At 39.1% G+C, this 20,516-nt stretch overlaps 2 protein-coding genes across 6 annotated transcripts in view; one reads left to right on the top strand and one right to left on the bottom strand.

The window, feature by feature from the left end:
- SLC10A6 (solute carrier family 10 member 6) overlaps positions 1–5,558 on the top strand; it is a 47,613-nt gene extending 42,055 nt beyond the window's left edge. The window contains exon 6 of the mRNA XM_066281170.1: positions 5,217–5,558. Within this exon, the coding sequence (XP_066137267.1) occupies positions 5,217–5,482 (266 nt within the window). The 3' untranslated portion in view covers positions 5,483–5,558. The remainder of the gene's footprint in view (positions 1–5,216) is intronic.
- Positions 1–20,516, bottom strand: part of PTPN13 (protein tyrosine phosphatase non-receptor type 13) — a 243,238-nt gene that overhangs the window by 795 nt on the left and 221,927 nt on the right. For all 5 annotated transcript variants that reach the window (XM_066281165.1, XM_066281164.1, XM_066281168.1 and 2 more), the window contains 6 exons: positions 18,686–18,789; positions 10,401–10,549; positions 8,322–8,412; positions 6,268–6,605; positions 3,868–4,083; positions 2,418–2,480 (listed from right to left, as the gene is read on the bottom strand). In XM_066281165.1, the coding sequence (XP_066137262.1) occupies positions 2,418–2,480; positions 3,868–4,083; positions 6,268–6,605; positions 8,322–8,412; positions 10,401–10,549; positions 18,686–18,789 (961 nt within the window). The remainder of the gene's footprint in view (positions 1–2,417; positions 2,481–3,867; positions 4,084–6,267; positions 6,606–8,321; positions 8,413–10,400; positions 10,550–18,685; positions 18,790–20,516) is intronic.

Here is a 20,516-nt window from a genome sequence, read left to right on the forward strand (position 1 = left end):
GTTTTGGAATATCAAGAAATTAATACCCAAAAAGCTACACAAAATACTTTAAATATTTGGAACTGTAGAATACGGAAATCAATGTTGTTTTTAAAACTAACTTTTTTTGGTGGAATTATTCTGTTAACTTGATGGTACAGGCAGCTGAGTTTTCTTGTCATTTGACAAGAAATTAATGAGTGAAAATAAGTTGAAAAAATTCACAGTATACTAAATGGAAGAAAATAAAACAATAAGTAAAAAAAAAACTCTTTTCACATTGAAGAGTCGCATGCGTGAGCATGCACACCTGTGTGCACCTGCTTAGACTAAAGTATGTGATAATGTTGCCAAAAACGTTAACAACTCTGCAGTGTTGGAATACAAGTAACCCTTTTATTTACTTTTGCTCATCTATCTTTTAGCTTTCTCACATTTTCCAAAGGTTCACCCTTAACCTTCTCTCGCACCACAAACACTCCATCAGCAACCCCCCTTCTCTACTCCAGATACGCCCACTAATCCAACCTGGGCTGCCACTGCTGGCCACCTAACTGACCTCCCTGTTCTAACTGCATCCTCCTCTCCAGACTGGGTCTCGTTTTCGCACAGCAGCCAGAGTGGTCCTTTAAAATGTGAGTCAGATCATGTCACTGCATACTGACAATCCTTTCATGGCTCCGTGTCACTCAGAGGAAAGCCAAGCCCTGGCTCTGTCACGTCACCTCCCCTCCCACCTGCCCCGCCCCCTCCGCACTCCACCTTAGCCGCATGGCCCCGACCTTTCTTAAATACATGGGAGGACCCACTCCCACCTTGGACCTTCTTGCAGGTGGTCCTACTATCTGCCTAAAAGGCTCTTACTCCCAGGGATCTACACGACCCCTTCCTTCACCCTCTCCAAATCTCTCAGTGTTAATCTCGGCACTGTCACCTACTTGAAATGGCAACCACACCATGCACGACTCATCCTCTGTGCCCTACTGGACTTTCTTTCCCTCTACAGCACTTATCGCTTTTAAATAGCCTGTGTCATTTACTTATTGAATGTGTCTATTATTTGCCTTTATCATCATCGCCCTCCTAGAAGATGTTTGTTTTTCTAGCAGAATCTTTGATTTATTCACTGAGGTGCTCCGAGCACTGGCAGAGCGCCTGGTACACGGTAGGCACTCAAATGGCATCTGCCAAACTAGTGAACTGCCTGGGTCTAGAGAACTGCTTATAATGGTCACTACATTTTCTTTACCTAAAAAAGTGTGACTGTAAATCCACTTAATATTTGGGAGGGAGATTTCATTTGAATTAAAAAGGTGTATGAAAAGAAAGTAAGCAAAGTTGAATTTTAAAGACTGTTAACTTCTATATATCTCAAGAGGTAGAGAAATGTGAACTGATAGATATATGAAAATAGCTTCCACACCCCTCCCGCCAACACAGACAAAAAGGCTAGTGTGCTGCGTGGTGCAGGCAGACACGCTAACTACACTAATGCAGTCCCTGTGGAAGGCACAAGGCTGTAGGTCAGTGGGGGAGACACTGGCTGGATAGCAGGAGAGTGAAATGAAAATGATGGAAACAGAGGACAAATGGACCCACCCATTCCCTCTTCCCAAGAGTGCCTTGTCCACGTGGAGCAACCCAGCCTGTCCTCCTGCCTCCTGGTCAAAGCTGCTGAAGCCATTCCCTCGTGCAGACTTTCTACAGCAAGAATGCTGCTATCTTTTGGTAGGATGTGTGGAAGGAATGGCACTAATTACATACTATTTTGTACCACCCTCCACTTTTGCCCCCAACATGCCACCCCATGCTCTGTAATCTATTCAGTGCAGATATTGCATGTCCTCATTTTTACAATTAAAAGGTAATATTTTTCCCCCCCATTTTTCCGAAGCTGGAAATGGGGAGGCAGTCAGACAGACTCCCGCATGCGCCCGACTGGGATCCACCTGGCATGCCCATCAGGGGGCGATGCTCTACCCCTCTGGGGCATCGCTCTGTTGCATCCAGAGCCACTCTAGCGCCTGAGGCAGAGGCCACAGAGCCATCCTCAGCGCCCAGGCAAACTTTGCTCCAATGGAGCCTCGGCTGTGGGAGGGGAAGAGAGAGACAGAGAGGAAGGAGAGGGGGAGGGGTGGAGAAGCAGATGGGTGCTTCTCCTGTGTGCCCTGGCCGGGAATTGAACCCGGGACTTCTGCATGCCAGGCCGACGCTCTACCACTGAGCCAACCAGCCAGGGCCAAAAGGTAACATTTTTAAAAAGATAGCCTAAAAACATTTTTATGTAGTCCTCATGCTTAAAAAAAAGTCCTTCATTACCATAAATCTTTGGATTTATGCAATAATGTGTGAACCCTCAAAAGCGAAATGGTTTAACCGGAACTTTTAAAATACCAGTATCTTCAAGAAAGTCCTCATTAGAAAAAGCCAAGACTTACCTCCGTCTGAACCATTCCGTGTCTTTGTAGTCTCATGCAGCGCACTAGGTCAGAGATGTCAAACTGCCCAAAACGAAACAAAAAAAAGTGAGTCTATACGTTAGGGAAACAGGATAGGTGGCTTTGACCCCCATAGATTCACAGAGCAGTGGCTTCCACAGATTTCTGTACCCCGCTCTCCTTCCCCTTCTAGCGGTCTGCGGAAACCACCAGGGGCAAAGTAGTGAACTGACTTCACCATCATTTGATAATCCCCAACAGAAATTCCTGTCCCACTGAAACTGGACTAATTTCTAATTAAAACAAAACAAAACAAAACAAAACAAGAAAAACTAATTTTCCTATGTTTTGCTTTTCAGAATAAAATTCCCAATCTTTTTATTTTCTCTCATATTTAACAGTTTGAAACAATGGCGAAAGAGATTCTTTGTGCTGTCCTACTTAAAATATTATGGTAGATATAATAGAGTATGAACTACAAGATAGAACTGTTTCTAAGCAAAATTCTTTAAAAGACAAACATTTTAATTACATATTATGTATAGTTCAAGATTCTAACATTTGAAGTTACGTTTATACTAATTTAGGTTTTAAGTAATATACTCATTAGCTTTTATTTATTTAGTAATAACTTTTAAATTGGTAGTAATTGTTTAGAGATAACTATTTAGCATCAACTTGTTTAAGAAAATATACATTTCCCACCTAAAAGTAACAATAACAAAAAAAGATTAAAAGCTTGTGTATTTCAAAATACTCTCTTCTGTGCTTCAATATTTCTATCCCTAAAAGTATGATAACAATATTGACTTTATCTTATAGAAGCCTAAATGCTATAAAGAGTAAAATGGGCCTGACCAGGCGGTGGCGCAGTGGATAGAGCGTCGGACTGGGATGCGGAAGACCCAGGTTCGAGATCCTGAGGTGGCCAGCTTGAGCGCAGGCTCATCTGGCTTGAGCAAAAAGCTCACCAGCTTGGACCCAAGGTCGCTGGCTTGAGTGAGGGGTTACTTGGTCTGCTGAAGGCCCGCAGTCAAGGCACATATGAGAAAGCAATCAATGAACTAAGGTGTTGCAATGGCAACAAAAAACTGATGATTGATGTTTCTCATCTCTCTCCGTTCCTGTCTGTCCCTATCAATCCCTCTCTCTCTGTAAAAACAACAACAACAACAACAACAAAAAGAGTAAAATGCAATACTGCATAAGGGGCTTTTGAGCACATAGTTTAAAAGACTCAGTAAAACAATTATAAATTTCAAGTATTATTTCTTTTCGATTACAGTCTATGCAGTTTTGAATATTTACAAAAATACAATTCTATATAGTTAGAAAATTAAGGCATTCATACAAACTTAAAAATGACCCCAAGATCACAATACATTATTAAAAAATTAGATTCCACTGTTATTTCTGGTCAAATGCTTGCTCAGCCTACATTTGGACTTACCTCAAGGTCTTGACTGATTAACCCTAAAACCACGTCTATGCATATCAGGGTCCCTGAGCGTCCAATGCCAGCACTGCAGTGTGTGATGATCGGGCCTGACTTGTGAATGTGTCTCATGTAAGAGATAAATGTGAGCAAGTCATCTGGCTGAGAAGGGGTGTCGTGGTCTGGCCAGGCAGTGAAATTCAGATGAGAAATATGCCGCACCTCTCCTGTCTGAAATTATACAACAGAATAAGGATATTAAGGCATACTATATGATTCACATGTAATTAGTTCTTCATATTATTTTGTCCCTGTAAGTTTTGGCTTTTCCATTGGATCAAATCAAATGAAAAATAAAAGAGTAAAAAAGAGTCCATCAAACTCAAACACAAGGAAGGGCCTTTGCTAGGTCCACACTGTAAATATTGGTAAGACTACTTTTTGGAAGTCCTAAAAAACACACACACATTTTGATAATAACCTTTTTTACTGATCTTCAACTTAACCCCAGAAAAAAGCCAGAGTTACAGCAATTACTTAAAAACTCTACAAATTTGGCCCCGCTACCGCTCAGACCCAGCCTCCTCCCCCTGGCCACTCTGCTCCGGCCACGGGGACCGCCTGCGGTTCTTTAAGAACATGAAGCACAAGGCAGTCTCAGGATGTCTGCACTCACTCTTTCTGACTAAAATGGTCCCCCCGGCAGATAACCGTGTGGTTTATTCAACTCTTTCCCAGTTTTGCCTCAGCACCAGAACCTTCTCATTAGAAAGTAAGCTCTATGAAGTCAGGGTTTCTATTCATCTGTGTTGTTAACTGCTGAATGCCTAGACTCTATATCAGGGTCTGAGCTCTATAAACATGTGTTGATTAAATAAGTCACTTAAGGAATATTGAACAATTGTGCTAGCATTAAGTAATGTAAGCTGGTGTAAATGAATAAGGAGGTTTAAACTTTAATTCCTTGTAAAATCAAAAATCACAAAGGAAATTCTCAGGCTATATTTCCATGCCACCAGCAAAACTGAGTCAATACTCAGAGCTGGTATGTTCTGTTTCTGTGGAAGTAAAATCACTCTTTCTTAAAGAAAGCTAAAATTCCAATAGAAAACGCACTACTCACACCTAGGGAGGATTACTATGGCAGGAAGGAAAGAAAGAGTGGAGGTGAGGAAACAGCAGTAGCTTTACTTAAGGTGTATCCAATTGTCTGACACAAGCTAAATTAATTCGGTGGTTGGTGACCACAGTAGGAATTACTTGAATGACAAATGCTTATGCTACATTGTCCATGTATTACCAAAGACGTTGTCTTTATGGAGGAATATCTTTTACTTAAAGATTTTTTTTTCTTTCTTTCTGAGGCTGGAAACGGGGAGGCATTCAGACAGACTCCTGCATGCGCCTGACCGGGATCCACCCAGCACGCCCACCAGGGGGCGTCACTCCATCGCGACCAGAGCCACTCCAGTGCCTGGGGCAGAGGCCAAGGAGCCATCCCCAGTGCCCGGGCCATCTTTTGCTCCAATGGAGCCTCAGCTGCGGAAGGGGAAGAGAGAGACAGAGAGGAAGGAGAGGGGGAGGGGTGGAGAAACAGATGGGCGCCTCTCCTGTGTGCCCTGGCCGGTAATCGAACCCGGGACCTCCGCACGCCAGGCCAACGCTCCACCACTGAGCCAACCGGCTAGGCCACTTAAAGATTTTTAATAAACGGTTTTTATTGAATCAACTTAGAGGTTTGATTTTGAAAAACCGAGTTTCCAGCACATAACCTGAGTCATTCTGTGCTATCATTAAAGAAAGGATAATGGATGAGGACACGAAAAGCTCTGCATTCTTATTTTCATTTTGATACAGTACCTACTGGAGAAAACTAGCAGAATGTATGGAGAGGGTCACATTTAAACTTACATCATGCTTGACCATGCATGCGGTGGTGCAATGGAGAGGGCCTAGGCCTGGGATGCTGAGGACCTAGGTTCGAAACCCCAAGGTCTCTGGCTTGAGCACAGGCTCATAGACATAATGACCCCATGGTTGTTGGCTTGAGCCTAAGGTTGTTGGCTTGAGCAAGGGGTCACTGGCTCAGCTGGAGCCTCCTGGTCAAGGCATATATTCTCCTATGTGCAATCAATGAACAGCTAAGGTGCTGCAACTATGAGTTAATGCTTCTCATCTCTCTCCCTTCCTGACCATCTGTCCCTCTCTCTCTCAAAAAACAAACAAATAAAGAAACAAAAAACCAAAAACTTTACATCAGATGAAAAATAAAAGGTGGCATTAGCTACCCTGAAATGGGAACCAAGAAATCACTGGCTTTTCTGAGAAATACACTGATACACATGGAAAGAGTCCAGGCCTGCACTCCAAGTAGGAGACAGACCCCTAGTAAACGGAGAGATTACATTCCCTTACCTCAATATCTTCCAGGGTCATGGCCCTTACTACAAAGCCCTTGAGCAGCTGCATTTTCACAAGAGCCAGCCGCAGCCTGTCGCTGACCATTGTCGTTTTGCCAAGGATGTTAGGCCAGTAGCGCTGGCATTTGATTTTTTCTCCTTCTACTTCTTGGGTCATCATGGCTATCACTGTGGATTTTTGTTCCCAAATCATCTGCCAGAAATCTCCAACAGTTGTCGGGAGAGGTCCTTGGCAGGCAATGTAAACGAACTCTTCCTTCCCCACCGGTATCCTAATGAAGCTGGCGTTGATGTATCCACCTTCATTTCCCAGAGGCACTCTGGTGGCATCATCTGTGAATGTCCCACCACAAAACACAGCCATCTATCTCATGCATTTTTAACCAAGAGCTTTATAAACAGGGTGAGTCAAAGACTATGAGAAATTCCTCATAACCACAGATGAAATCGCAAACATTTTAATAAAAGCATATTTTCAAATTGTAGCACAAATCACTTTATATTCACTCATTTCACTCATGTCACAAGTATACCTAAGGTGACAATTCAGTTTCTGACAGGAAATTGATATTTACATAGATTTGGCTGAAGAAATTAAAATTATAAATTAACAAATGCATTCAGAAGTTCTTAATAACTAGAGAAACAAATACAACTTTGTTACTTCCTTTCTGTCCTTATTTTTAATGACAATAAATTTAATAATGAATGACAATGCAGAAAAATTATTTCATGAGGAAAAATATCCCAGTGAAACTATTAAAGTACTCTTTACAAATATAATTGGCATAATTAACTCTTGCTTATCTAATTAAGTTCTATTCTTTCCAATAAGCAGCCAAAATAATAAACACAATCAATAAAAAGGGAGCTCACTTTATTCTCTAGGTATACAGACACTTGTCTTTGTGTGACTGTAATTTCATATAGTCAAAATATAAATTGTCAAAACAGGCTGCCCCAGTGAAAAGTATATATAAGCCATCTTACCCAAAAGAATTAATTTGTATGTAGTTATATATTAGAAATAATTTTATTTCAAATATTTATAAATGTAACTGGTAAGTTTTGTGATTACCAAATTATAACTTTTAGTAACAAGTTTCAAAATCCTCCATCAACTGCCTGTCTCTTACTTGACTTGTATCTCTTATGCTGCAGAAACAGAGTCAGCAGTTTTGAATTTATGGCTTATCCCACCCTGACTTTGAGATAGTAGACTGGCCATCTTTTTTTGCCTGCAATAATTACCATCTATTTCATGCCAAATCATAACTTAAAAATACTAAGATTCACTTCCTACAAGAAGTTTTCCAAAATATTGTTTTCCACCTTGATTGAAAAATGCAACTTTATTATTATTTATTGCATGATTTGTCACTATTGAGTCTATGATTTATCTTTGGATTTATTACTTCCTGGCAAAGATTGGGTCAGTGTGTCATATGTGTAATCCATTGTCCTAATATATATATACAAATATGGCTGACAATTTTTATAAGATGTTGCTAGACATTAACATTTTGGAAATATATGTATGTTCACATATAATTAAGAAATATCAAATATTTGGTAACATCTGTAAAACATGGTAAAAAGATTTGCTTTTTTTGTTCCTTCTTGTCCCTGAAATAAGTCAAAGTATAATGCAATCTGATGGTACCACTGTATCCACATGCATGTACATAGCTGTTATGCACCATAGACATTTCTCTAAACTTACAGTGCATAGAATACATAGATGTTAGCTGTGAAATGAACTAAGAAATTGGTCATCCAGAAGAAAATTCATATTGTTAAAAAGACTTTAAAAATACTGATTTGGCATCACTAATTTCACATACAATGCCAGTAATAATTCATGAATGTCTAAAGAAATATTTAATATTGCTCTAAATGATTTTCAGAATACACAGATAATTGAAAAAGGGATCCACATTGTGTACTTAGATTTGTTACTAATGTAAATCGTATGTGAGAGATAGATAAGATAAACCAGGATAAAAGTTTTAAATCAATTCAATGATTTGAAGCCAAATGGGAACTTACAGGGAAGAATATTTTTATATCGGTTCTTCCTTCTGTTTTCCTTAGTTTGTCCAATAAGACACTGATCCAAAGGCTTTAATTCTTGAAGATTCTGTGGGCAGAGTGAAAATAAATAGGTAGCTCTTGTCTAGATAAATAAGCCTAAGTTCCTAATACTAATTTAATACACCAGCTGTTAAAATATATTGTTGCAAATATCTTTAACATGTTGTAGTTAACTAACTTTTTGCCTTAATTTAAAAAATGTCTGTAATTATAATTTAGAAAAAAATACAACTTATAAAACCAACTTTGGCTTAAAGTAATAAGCTAGAGCAAAATTTCTTGACTCTATTGTTTGAGGGGTCACAGAATATTACATGTAGTAGACTTGTAGTTAGGTAGTATTATATTCTAAAGTCAACTCTTTTTCACTTTTCATTCCATCCAACCATCAGCTATCCATTCCTCCATCCACCTCTCCACACATCCACTCACTGAACTGAAAATGTACTGAAAATGTTTACTATATATTCAAGGCACAGTGATAAATGTTTAGAATACAGTTGTAAGGAAAAAAGATATGATCCTGGCTTTCCTGGAGCTAATACCTTATTGGGAGAGAGAGGTAGTAAAGAAATAAACAAGCAAATATTTTGATATGTGCCTTGAAGAAATTAACAAGATGCTGTGATAGAGAAAAATAAAAGATTTACCTGATAAAGGTTGTGATGAAAGATCTCTAACATTTAAACTTAAGACCTTAAACAAATCATCTCTACAAAATGGAGGGGAGCCCTGGTCAGGTGGCTCAGTGGATAAGTGTCAGCCTGGTGCACTGTTGCAGGTTTGATCCCCACCCCGCCCCGTCAGGACTGGTAAGAGAGGCAATCAATGAGTGCACAACAAAATGGAAAAACTAAGTGGAATGGCAAGTCAATGCTTCTCTCTCTCTCTCTCTCTCTCTGCCTTCTCCCCTCCCTTCACCCCTTTCTCTCTCTCAAATCAATGGAAAAATTAAAAATTAAATTAGAAACTGTTGCTAATGATAAACCACATCTATAGTGTATTAATTATTAAGTTCAGAGGATGACTGGAATTGATAATTGACTTAAAACAAAACACTTATCCCTACATATGAAGCAAAGAAAGTAATTTTCAGGGAGATCTTTCAAGCTGCAAACTGGCTAAAAAGATTCCTTTAGGCCCTGGCCGGTTGGTTCAGTGGTAGAGCGTTGGCCTGGTGTGTGGAAGTCCTGAGTTCAATTCCCGGTCAGGACACAGAGGAGAAGCGCCCATCTGCTTCTCCACCCCTCTCCCTCTCCTTACTCTCGATCTCTCTCTTGCCCTACTGCAGCCAAGTCTCCACTGGAGTAAATTTGGCCTGGGCACTGAGAATGGCTCCATGGCCTCTGCCTCAGGTGCTAGAATGGCTCCAGTTGCAACAGAGCATCGCCCCTTAGTGGGTTTGCTGGGTGGATTTTGGTCGGGCGCATGCAGGAGTCTGTCTCTCTGCCTCCCTGCTTCTCACTTCAGAAAAATACACACACACACATAAAAAAAGATTCCTTTAAATCAATACTATGTATTAGGATTCTAATAAAAAAATTACTGATAGATATGATGTGATGGTACTTATAGTTGAAAGTTAAGTTGTAAAGCTGGGTTTTTTTTGACAGAGACAGAAAAATAGTCAGAAAGGGAAAGATAGGGACAGAGAGACAAGAAGGGAGAGAGATGAGAAGCATCAATTTTTTTGTTGCAGCATTTTAGTTGTTCATTGATTGCTTTCTCATATGTGCCTTGACTGTGGGGCTATAGCAGACCGAGTAACCCCTTGCTTGAGCCAGCAACCTTGGGTCCAAGCTGGTGAGCTTTGCTCAAACCAGATGAGTCCATACTCAAGCTGGTGACCTTGGGGTCTCAAACCTGGGTCCTCCGCGTCCCAGTCCAACACTCCATCCACTGTGCCACTGCCTGGTTAGGCAAGTGGTAAAGCTGTTTTGAAAAATTTTTTAAATTTCTTATAACCTAAAATTTTGTTTGAGGAACCCCCTCCAAAAAACACAAAAAAAAACCCCACTGGCAGTAGCTACTTACCTCAAGCTCCTTAGAAGGAATTCCTTGATCCAGTAAACCCCGCAACATTCGAATGACTGATTTTAACTTGGTACCAGTGTATTTACCAGAGGGAAGCACTTTGACAATGGGAAGGGCAACAAGTTCCTCATTTGTCAGAAAGGAATGATCTAAGAAGACAGCATTTGATTAGCAAAAAATTTCTCCCAGAACTCATTTAGCCAATAAGGGAACTAAATTTAGTCTAGTCTCACCTCATCTATTTTTACAGGAGTGAGATAGTCTTTAGAATTAATAAGGCACTAGAATTAATAGATAGGCAGATTAGCACAATTAACACAAGAAAATCTTGGTCACAGCAAGGTCCTCATACCCAACTTTCAAGGGAACACCTCACTGACCATTCAGAAATTCTTAAGGCTCTTGACTCAAATGGCATTGTTTTCTTTTTTTTTTTTTTTAATATTAATATTTTTTTATTAAATTTAATGCAGTGACATTGATAAATCAGGGTACTTATGTTGAGAGAAAATATCTCTAGATTATTTTGACATTTGATTGTGCTGTATACCCCTCCCGCAAAGTTAAATTGTCTTCTGTCACCTTCTATCTGGTTTTCTTTATGCCCCTCCCCTCCCTTAACCCCTCTCTCCTTCTTCACCCCCTCCCCCCTCCCCCAACCCCCCCCCCCCGCCCCTGTTGCCATCACATTCTTGTTCATGTCTCTGAGTCTCATTTTTATGTCCCTTCTATGTATGGATTCATCTCAGTTTTTTTTCTGATTTACTTATTTCACTCCGTATAATGTTATCAAGGTCCATCCATGTTATTGTAAATGATCCGATGTCATCATTTCTTATGGCTGAGTAGTATTCCATAGTATATATGTACCAAAGTTTTTTAATCCACTCGTCCTCTGACGGACACTTGGGCTGTTTCCAGATCTTCGCTATTGTGAACAATGCTGCCACAAACATGCGGGTGCGTTTCTCCTTTTCGAGCCGTTCTATGGTGTCCTTGGGGTATATTCCTAAAAGTGGGATAGCTGGGTCAAAAGGCGGTTCAATTTTCAGTTTTTTGAGGAATCTCCATACTGTTTTCCACAGTGGCTGCACCAGTCTGCATTCCCACCAGCAGTGCAGGAGGGTCCCTTTTTCTCCACATCCTCCCCAGCACTTATTCTGTGTTGTTTTGTTGATAAGCGCCATTCTGACTGGTGTAAGGTGATATCTCATTGTGGTTTTAATTTGCATTTCTCTAATGATTAGTGATGTTGAGCATTTTTTCATATGCCTATTGGCCATCTGTATGTCCTCTTTGGAGAAGTGTCTATTCATCTCTTTTGCCCATTTTTGGATTGGGTTGTTTGTCTTCCTGGTGTTGAGTTTTACAAGTTCTTTATAAATTTTGGTTATTAACCCCTTATCAGACGTATTGTCAAATATGTTCTCCCATTGTGTAGTTTGTCTTTTTATTCTGTTCTTGTTGTCTTTAGCTGTGCAAAAGCTTTTTAGTTTGATATAGTCCCATTTGTTTATCCTGTCTTTTATTTCACTTCCCCGTGGAGATAAATCAGCAAATATATTGCTGCGAGAGATGTCGGAGAGCTTACTGCCTATGTTTTCTTCTAAGATGCTTATGGTTTCACGGCCTACATTCAAGTCTTTTATCCATTTTGAGTTTATTTTTGTGAGTGGTGTAAGCTGGTGATCTAGTTTCATTTTTTTGCAGGTAGCTGTCCAATTTTCCCAACACCATTTGTTAAAGAGGCTGTCTTTACTCCATTGTATTTCCTTACCTCCTTTGTCAAATATCAGTTGTCCATAGAACTGTGGGTTTATTTCTGGGTTCTCTGTTCTATTCCATTGATCTATATGCCTGTTCTTATGCCAGTACCAGGCTGTTTTGAGTACAATGGCCTTGTAGTATAACTTGATATCAGGAAGTGTGATACCTCCCACTTTATTCTTCTTTTTTAAGATTGCTGAGGCTATTCGTGTCCTTTTTTGGTTCCATATAAATTTTTGGAATATGTGTTCTATATCTTTGAAGTATGTCATTGGTATTTTAATTGGTATTGCATTGAATTTATAAATTGCTTTGGGTAATATAGACATTTTAATGATGTTTATTCTTCCTAACCATGAGCACGGTATATGCTTCCACTTGTTAGTATCTTCCTTGATTTCTTTTATCAATGTTTTGTAATTTTCCGAGTACAAGTCTTTAGTCTCCTTGGTTAAGTTTACTCCTAGGTACTTTATTTTTTTGGTTGTAATTGTGAAGGGGATTGTTTCCTTAATTTCTCTTTCTGACTGTTCATTGTTGGTGTATAAAAATGCTTCTGATTTCTGAGTATTGATTTTATATCCTGCCACTTTGCTGAATTCATTTATCAGGTCCAGTAGTTTTTTGACTGAGACTTTAGGGTTTTCTATATACAATATCATATCATCTGCAAATAATGATAGTTTTACTTCTTCTTTTCCAACTTGAATGCCTTTTATTTCTTCTTCTTGTCTGATTGCTGTGGCTAGGACTTCCAGGACTATGTTAAATAAGAGTGGTGAAAGGGGGCACCCCTGCCTTGTTCCTGATCTTAAGGGTATTGCTTTTAATTTTTGCCCATTGAGTATGATGTTGGCTGTGGGTTTCTCATAGATGGCTTTTATCATGTTGAGGTATGTTCCCTGTATTCCCACTTTGCTGAGAGTTTTGATCATGAATGGGTGCTGGATTTTATCAAATGCTTTTTCTGCATCTATTGAAATTATCATATGGTTTTTCTCCTTCTTTTTGTTTATGTGATGAATCACATTGATTGATTTACAAATATTGTACCAGCCTTGCCTCCCCAGAATAAATCCCACTTGATCATGGTGTATGATTTTTTCCATATATTGTTGGATCCGGTTTGCTAATATTTTGTTGAGGATTTTAGCATCTATATTCATCAGAGATATTGGCCTATAATTTTCTTTCTTTGTGTGGTCTTTGCCTGGTTTTGGAATCAGAATTATGCTCGCCTCATAAAAGGAGTTTGGAAGTCTTCCTTCCTCTTGAATTTTTTGAAATAGTTTGAGAAGGATAGGAGTTAGTTCTTCTTTGAATATTTGGTAGAATTCCGTTGTGAAGCCATCGGGCCCCGGGCTTTTCTTTGTTGGGAGTTTTTTGATAACTGTTTTGATCTCCTTTGGTGTAATTGGTCTGTTTAAGTTTTCTGATTCTTCCAGATTGATTTTTGGAAGATTGTACGTTTCAAGGAATTTGTCCATTTCATCTAGGTTGTCTAGTTTTTTGGCATACAGTTCTTCATAGTATTTTCTTACAATATTTTGTATTTCTGTTGTGTCAGTTGTTATTTCTCCTCTCTCATTTCTAATTTTATTTATTTGAGTCTTCTCTCTCTTTTTCTTGGTGAGTCTACTTAAAGGTTCATCAATCTTGTTTACCTTTTCAAAGAACCAGCTCCTAGTTTCATTGATCCTCTGTATTGTTTCTTTAGCCTCTATGTCATTTATTTCTGCTCTGATCTTTATTATTTCCTTCCTTCTACTACATTTGGGCTTTACTTGCTATCTTTTTCTAATTCTTTTAGATGCAGGGTTAAGTTGTTTATTTGAGCTTTTTCTAGCTTCTGAAAGTGTGCCTGTAGTGCTATGAACTTCCTTCTCAGCACTGCTTTCGCTGTGTCCCATAAATTTTGAGTTGTTGTATGCTCATTGTCATTCGTTTCTAGGAATTTCTTTATTTCTTCTTTGATCTCATTCTTAATCCATTCATTATTTAACACCCTGCTATTTAGTTTCCATGTGTTTGAGAATTTTTGAGCTTTTCTGCTGTGATTCATTTCTAGTTTCATGCCGTTGTGATCGGAGAAAGTGCTTGATATGATTTCAGTCTTCTTAAATTTGTTGAGAGCACTTTTGTGCCCTAACATGTGGTCTATCCTAGAGAATGTACCATGAGCACTTGAAAAGAATGTATATTCTGCTGCTTTAGGGTGAAAGGTTCTGAAGATATCTATTAAATCGAGTTGATCTAGTGTTTCCAATAAGTCTGCTGTTTCTTTGTTAATTTTCTTTCTTGAGGATCTATCTAGTGATGTTAGTGGGGTATTGAAATCCCCTACTATTATAGTATTGCTGTTGATCTCGCCCTTTAAATCCATCAAAATCTGTTTTATATATTTGGGTGCTCCTATATTAGGTGCATAGATATTTATAATAGTTATATCTTCCTGTTGGATTACTCCCTTTATCATTATGTAGTGGCCTTCTTTATCTCTTACTATATCCTTTGTTTTAAAGTCCAATTTGTCTGATATAAGTATTGCTACCCCAGCTTTTTTTTCATTTCCGTTTGCATGAAACATTTTTTTCCATCCTTTTACCTTCAATCTGTGTGTGCCTTTGTTCTAAGGTGTGTCTCTTGTAGACAACATATGTATGGGTCCTGTTTTCTTATCCACGCAGCTACCCTATGTCTTTTGATTGGATCATTTAATCCATTTACATTTAAGGTTATTATTGATATGTAGTTGTTTATTGCCATTTTCTTCTTTAAAGATGTATTCCTTTTTCTTTCTTTTTTTTCTGTATTCTTTTCCCACTTTATCTGTTTACACCAGGCCCCTTAATATTTCCTGCAGCATTGGTTTGGTTGTAATGAATTCCTTGAGTTGTTTTTTGTCTGGGAAGCTTTTTATTTCTCCTTCAATTTTAAACGATAGCCTTGCTGGATAAAGTAGTCTTGGTTGTAGGTTCTTGTTCTGCATTACTTTGAATATTTCTTGCCATTCCCTTCTGGCCTCAAGTGTTTCTGTTGAGAAGTCAGATGTCATCCTTATGGGGGCTCCTTTGTAGGTGATAACTTTTTTTTCTCTTGCAGCTTTTAATATTTTCTCTTTATCGCTTAGCTTTGGTATTTTAATTATGATGTGCCTTGGTGTAGGTTTCTTTGGGTTTCTCTTTAATGGAGTCCTCTGTGCTTCTTGGATTTGTGAGAGTTTCTCTTGCACTAATTTAGGGAAGTTTTCAGCTATGATATGATTGAACAAAGTCTCTATCCCTTGTTCTTTTTCTTCTTCTTCAGGAACCCCTATGATGCGGATGTTATTTCTCTTCATGTTGTCACAGAGCTCTCTAAGAGTTTCTTCTGACTTTTAGAGTCTTTTTTCTCTTTTCTTCTCTGCTTTCATGCCTTCATTCCAGTTTCTTCTAACTCGCTGATTCGATCCTCTGCTCTATCTATCCTGTTTTTAATTCCTTCCATTGTGGTCTTTATTTCTGATATTGTATTTGTCGTCTCCAACTGATTCTTTTTTATACTTGCTATTTCTTTATTTAGGTTTTCAAACTCCCCCTCCATTGTTGTTCTAAGATCCCTAATCATCCTTACAATCATTATTTTGAACTCCGCATCTGGAAGTTTGATTATTTCCATATCACTCAGTTCATCTCTCGAAAGTGTCTCTTGTGGTTTCATTTGGATTGCACTCCTTTGTTTTCTCATCTTCTTCTTCTTTTTTTTTTTTATTTGTAGAGTTGATTGAGTCTAGGCTTGGTGTTGTCTGCCTCCAGTTTTCAGTTGTGTTATTTTTAGGTCTTTGTGGGTTGGTATCAGCTATTATTTGTAATCCACTTTCGGATTTGGGCAGCTTTGAAGTCTTGATTTGTTTTTTTTCTTAACAGGTGATAGTCTTGTTAACTGATCTCAGCAGGGGGCTTCCTTGAAACTGTATCCAGGAATGCTGTGGGTGTAACCTGAGACGCTGAAGGTCTCTTCCTCCAACTAATCTCACTGGGGGCAGGGTGTTTTCTCTCAGCTTCAGTAGGGGGAGGTGTATCTCAGATCTCCACGGAGACCTGAGTTACTGCCCCTCCTCCCCACTTCTTGTTTTCAGCTGTGTCTTGTTGCTCTGATTGGAGCTGGAGAGATGTCCGAAGATCTCTGATCCAGAAGCAATTCAGTACTGTTTTGTGGATGGTTCAGTCCCTCCCCCAGCTATGGCCGCCTTGAGCATGGATAAGTCAGCTTTTTTATTTTGTCTCCTGCTTTCCTTAACCCCTCACAGTCTGTCCCTCTCTCTGTCCTTTCCACTTAGGAGATAAGCTGGTCTTTTCAACACACCTCGCTCCCTGGTTGCCAGGCAAGTGACTGTGAGCAGTATTTTCTGCTCTTTTCTTTGGGGTGAAATCCCCTCTGGGCTCTCAGCCTCCCCGTCCCCTCCATTCCTGTAAGCAGGGGAGATTCAGGCACTCCCTACCAGGTTTGTTGTGGTTTCTTCTTTGCTTCTTGGTTTTTGAGAGCTCTTCTTGTAGTCCAGAGTTGGTTTTTCATGCTGATTTTTCTAAATTGATTTGTATTCCAGTTTGGTGTTGAGAGCTGGGTGTCTGTGCATCCGCCTACTCTGCTGCCATCTTCCACCCGTAGTTAGATTTCTGGGATGTCTTCTGAATCAATTATGTCCTGTTCCCATTAACCTGCGCCGGTCACTCTCCGTCCCTCGGCCTCACTGGGCATCAACTTCCTCGCGGAAAAATGAGGCGGATGGCGACCAGTTCTAATGCTTCCACCGGTGGTTCTCCATTGTTTTCTTGATGAAATGTATCTAGTCCTTCTATTACTTTGCATTTAAATGACATACAGGCAAAAGAAGAAGGGAGATGCTTCAAAAATTCCTTACAATGGTGTAATGCACTACACACACTGCCTTCCCTTTGTCTACCCACTCCTGACACTCAGTGCCAGTATCTCTGGTATTCGATAATTTCCCCCATGCAAATGAAGCCCTTGGGGTCTTCAGGAGTTTATCGAGCAAGTGATACCAGTGTCTTAGAATAGGTATGTGTCTAATTTAGTACCTGCTCTATGGAAACTGCTTATAACAGAAGGTAATTATTATCCTGAAAAAAAGTAGAAGAGATATCTTGCAATAGTCTGCACAAGTGTAGCTTTAATTATGTCAATCAGTTAATCAAAGTATTTTGATGATGCAGCAACTACACAGGTAATAGTAATACTAGACACTGTGGGGATGGATACAAAGCTGTACGAGATACTTTAAGAAGCTTAACATTTGGCTGGGGTCAAGACTAGTTCTGAATATAAAATTCATTCATATGAAACAACTGTAAACTTTTACAGAGCTGAGTGTGAATGCAGCAGGAGCTTACAGCCAAAGAGCACTGGCCACAGGAGTTGATGAGCACTGCCACTGATAACAGCCCACCCAATCCAAAAAGTATTCATTCAACCTCTTTAATTTCTTTTCTTTTTTGCAAAAGAGAGATGGAGAGAGAGAGATAGAGATTAAGAGAGAGACAGGACAGACAGGAAGGGAGAGAGATGAGAAGCATCAACTCAGTTGCGGCACTTTAGTTGTTCATTAATTGCTTTCTCATATTGCCTTGACCAGGGGAGCTTACTGACCCCTTGCTCAATCCAGTGACTTTGAGCTTTAAGCCAGCAACTTTTGCGCTCAAGCTAGTGACCCTGGGCTTCAAAGCCAGAGATCTTTGGGCTGAACCCAGGGACCCTGAGCTTCAAGCCAGTGACCTTTGGGCTCAAGCCAGGGACCGTGGGGTCATGTCTATGATCCTACATGTAAGCTGGCGACCCTGCACACGAGCTGGTAAGCCCATGCTCAAGTCGGTGACCTTGGGGTTCTGAACCTGGGTCTGCAGTGTCCCAGGTCTATGCTCTATTCACTGTGCCACTGCCTGGTAAGGCTTCTTTAATTTTTTTAAACTAAGGCTTCAAATGACAAAACCATGCTCTTTCACTGCATTAGTATAAAATTTCCTTACATGGAAAAAGAGAAATGAAACTCTAGATAAGAACTTCATTTCTTCAGTGGCCCAATTATAAAGCGAGAGACAAATAATAGGGAGGACAGACCAATTGACTCCAGTTCTTTAAAAACGAAGTTGCAATTCAAGTGTAATGAATTTCCATCTTTGAATTATTCTAGCTATTTTAATATAAAAAAACCCGTGCTCCTTGACTTCTCATTCCAGAATGGCAAATCTGTGACTTTGTGTTTCCATTTAAAATAGTTATATATTTATTTGTTTTACTCCAAACCATTGACAATTTTAGCCTACAACTGTGCAAATTAGTGGTTATATAAGTGCATATTGTTTTTTGCCTGTATGATTTAACTTTTTGAGTAAAATCAAATAATGTACACATCTGATGAAATAACATATTTACACAGCCTGAAAGTTATAATTTTCAAATGCTTGTATTTTTTTATCCATTGTTTTTGATTACAAAAAAACCCCTGCTAATAAAATTCTTGCCTTCAGCTGAATCTTCATGATTTGTTGTTTCTATCGGCAGTTCACCACTTCCCCATGTTATTTCGTCATCATCAGACTGCCTTTCTTGTGACTTTTGAGTTAACCTATGAAAATAAAACAAATTTGTAATATTATCTTTAGTTTTACCCCCAAAATATATAAATATTATGTCCTAAAACCAATTATTTCCTTTAAAATTATGGTATTTTAAAATAGATTATCTGATTGAAAAACCCAAATCCACAATTCTTAAAATTTTTTTTTTTTTTTTACAAAGACAGAATCAGAGAGAGGGATAGATAGGGACAGACAGACAGGAATGGAGAGAGATGAGAAGCATCAATCATCAGTTTTTTGTTGCGACACCTTAGTTGTTCATTGATTGCTTTCTCATATGTGCCTTGACCGCGGGCCTTCAGCAGACCGAGTGACCCCTTGCTCGAGCCAGCGACCTTGGGTCCTTCCGCATCCCAGTCCGACACTCTATCCACTGTACCACCACCTGGTCAGGCCACAATTCTTAAAATTTATCCTTAATCAAATCCCAAGTCTTTGAATCTTAGACTGAAGGAATCTTTTGGGGGATAGAGAAGGTGGTGGTTTTCTCCACCTTTCAATATGGATGGCTGATCACAATTGTGTCAGTATAGCTCTCACTTGTTTTCTAACAACTGCCTACTATTGTAATGTACGCATGCACCTGACTTTATTTACAGAAATCCCTAGTGTTGGACGTTCTTCCTTTGCTCCAATCTAACAACTGCCTACTATTGTACTGTACGGATGCATCTGACTTTATTTACAGAAATCCCTAGTGATGGATGTTCTTCCTTTGCTCCAATTGGGAGCTAGAAGGACACTCCTGATTCTGGGCACTTAATGTAATAAAACTTGGTGCAAATTCTCCTTTCCAAGGGGTGCATAGCAGCTGCCATCTCCCTGGTAAGGAAGATGGCTAGAAACACAAACCAGGTAGAAGAATAATGTTTAGTACTAAGATGAGATGAAAATGAATAATGTAAAAATCTGAATACATTGTTTTACTTTTTTGATATCCAGGGGAACAAAGCAGAGTACATTTGTCTAATGTCCCAAAATGTCAATAACAGGGCAAGTACTGCTTTCAGGGTGGGTGTTCTCCTCTATTTCACCTAAATGTGTGTCACAATTAATATTTAATTTGAAAGTTCTGCATTCATGAGGTTTGTCTTCTAGCAAGAATATTTTGTCTTCAAGAATATATTTTGGAAATCCCTCCATCTTTCCATTAGGCATTCCTTTCTTTTTTTACTTTTTCCGTTGATTTGTGAGAGAGAGGAAGGGAGAAAGTGAGTGGGAAGGAGAGAGAGAAAGAGAAAGAAAGGAAAAGGAGGGAGAGGGAGAGAGAGAGAGAGAAAGAGAAAGAGAGAGAGAGAAGCATCAGTTTACTGTTCCCCTAGTTGTTCCACTTAGTAGTGCACTCATTGGTTGCTTCTCATATGTGCCCTGACCAGTGACCGAATCTGTGACCTTGGCATACCACGATGACTCTCTATCCACTGAGCCGCTCATTATCTTCTCATTTTTTACCATTTCCTTAGTATCTCATTGTCAAGTATACCTTAATTTCTCTGCATCTATTATTATTTTTTACTATAAACAATGGTGCAATAGATTTTCTTATAGAAATGTCTTTGCACACATATAGTAGTGGGACCAATTCTTAGAAATATAATTGCTAGGTCAAAGGGTATGTACCACAGTTCTTTGAATTTATGACATCCATCATTGTAAGATATATTATTATTTTATATGCATTAAGGAATAATATTGATTATTGTAACTATGGCAT

The sequence above is a fragment of the Saccopteryx bilineata genome, chromosome 5 (assembly GCF_036850765.1).
Source record: "Saccopteryx bilineata isolate mSacBil1 chromosome 5, mSacBil1_pri_phased_curated, whole genome shotgun sequence".
In the NCBI taxonomy this organism is placed as follows: domain Eukaryota; kingdom Metazoa; phylum Chordata; class Mammalia; order Chiroptera; family Emballonuridae; genus Saccopteryx; species Saccopteryx bilineata.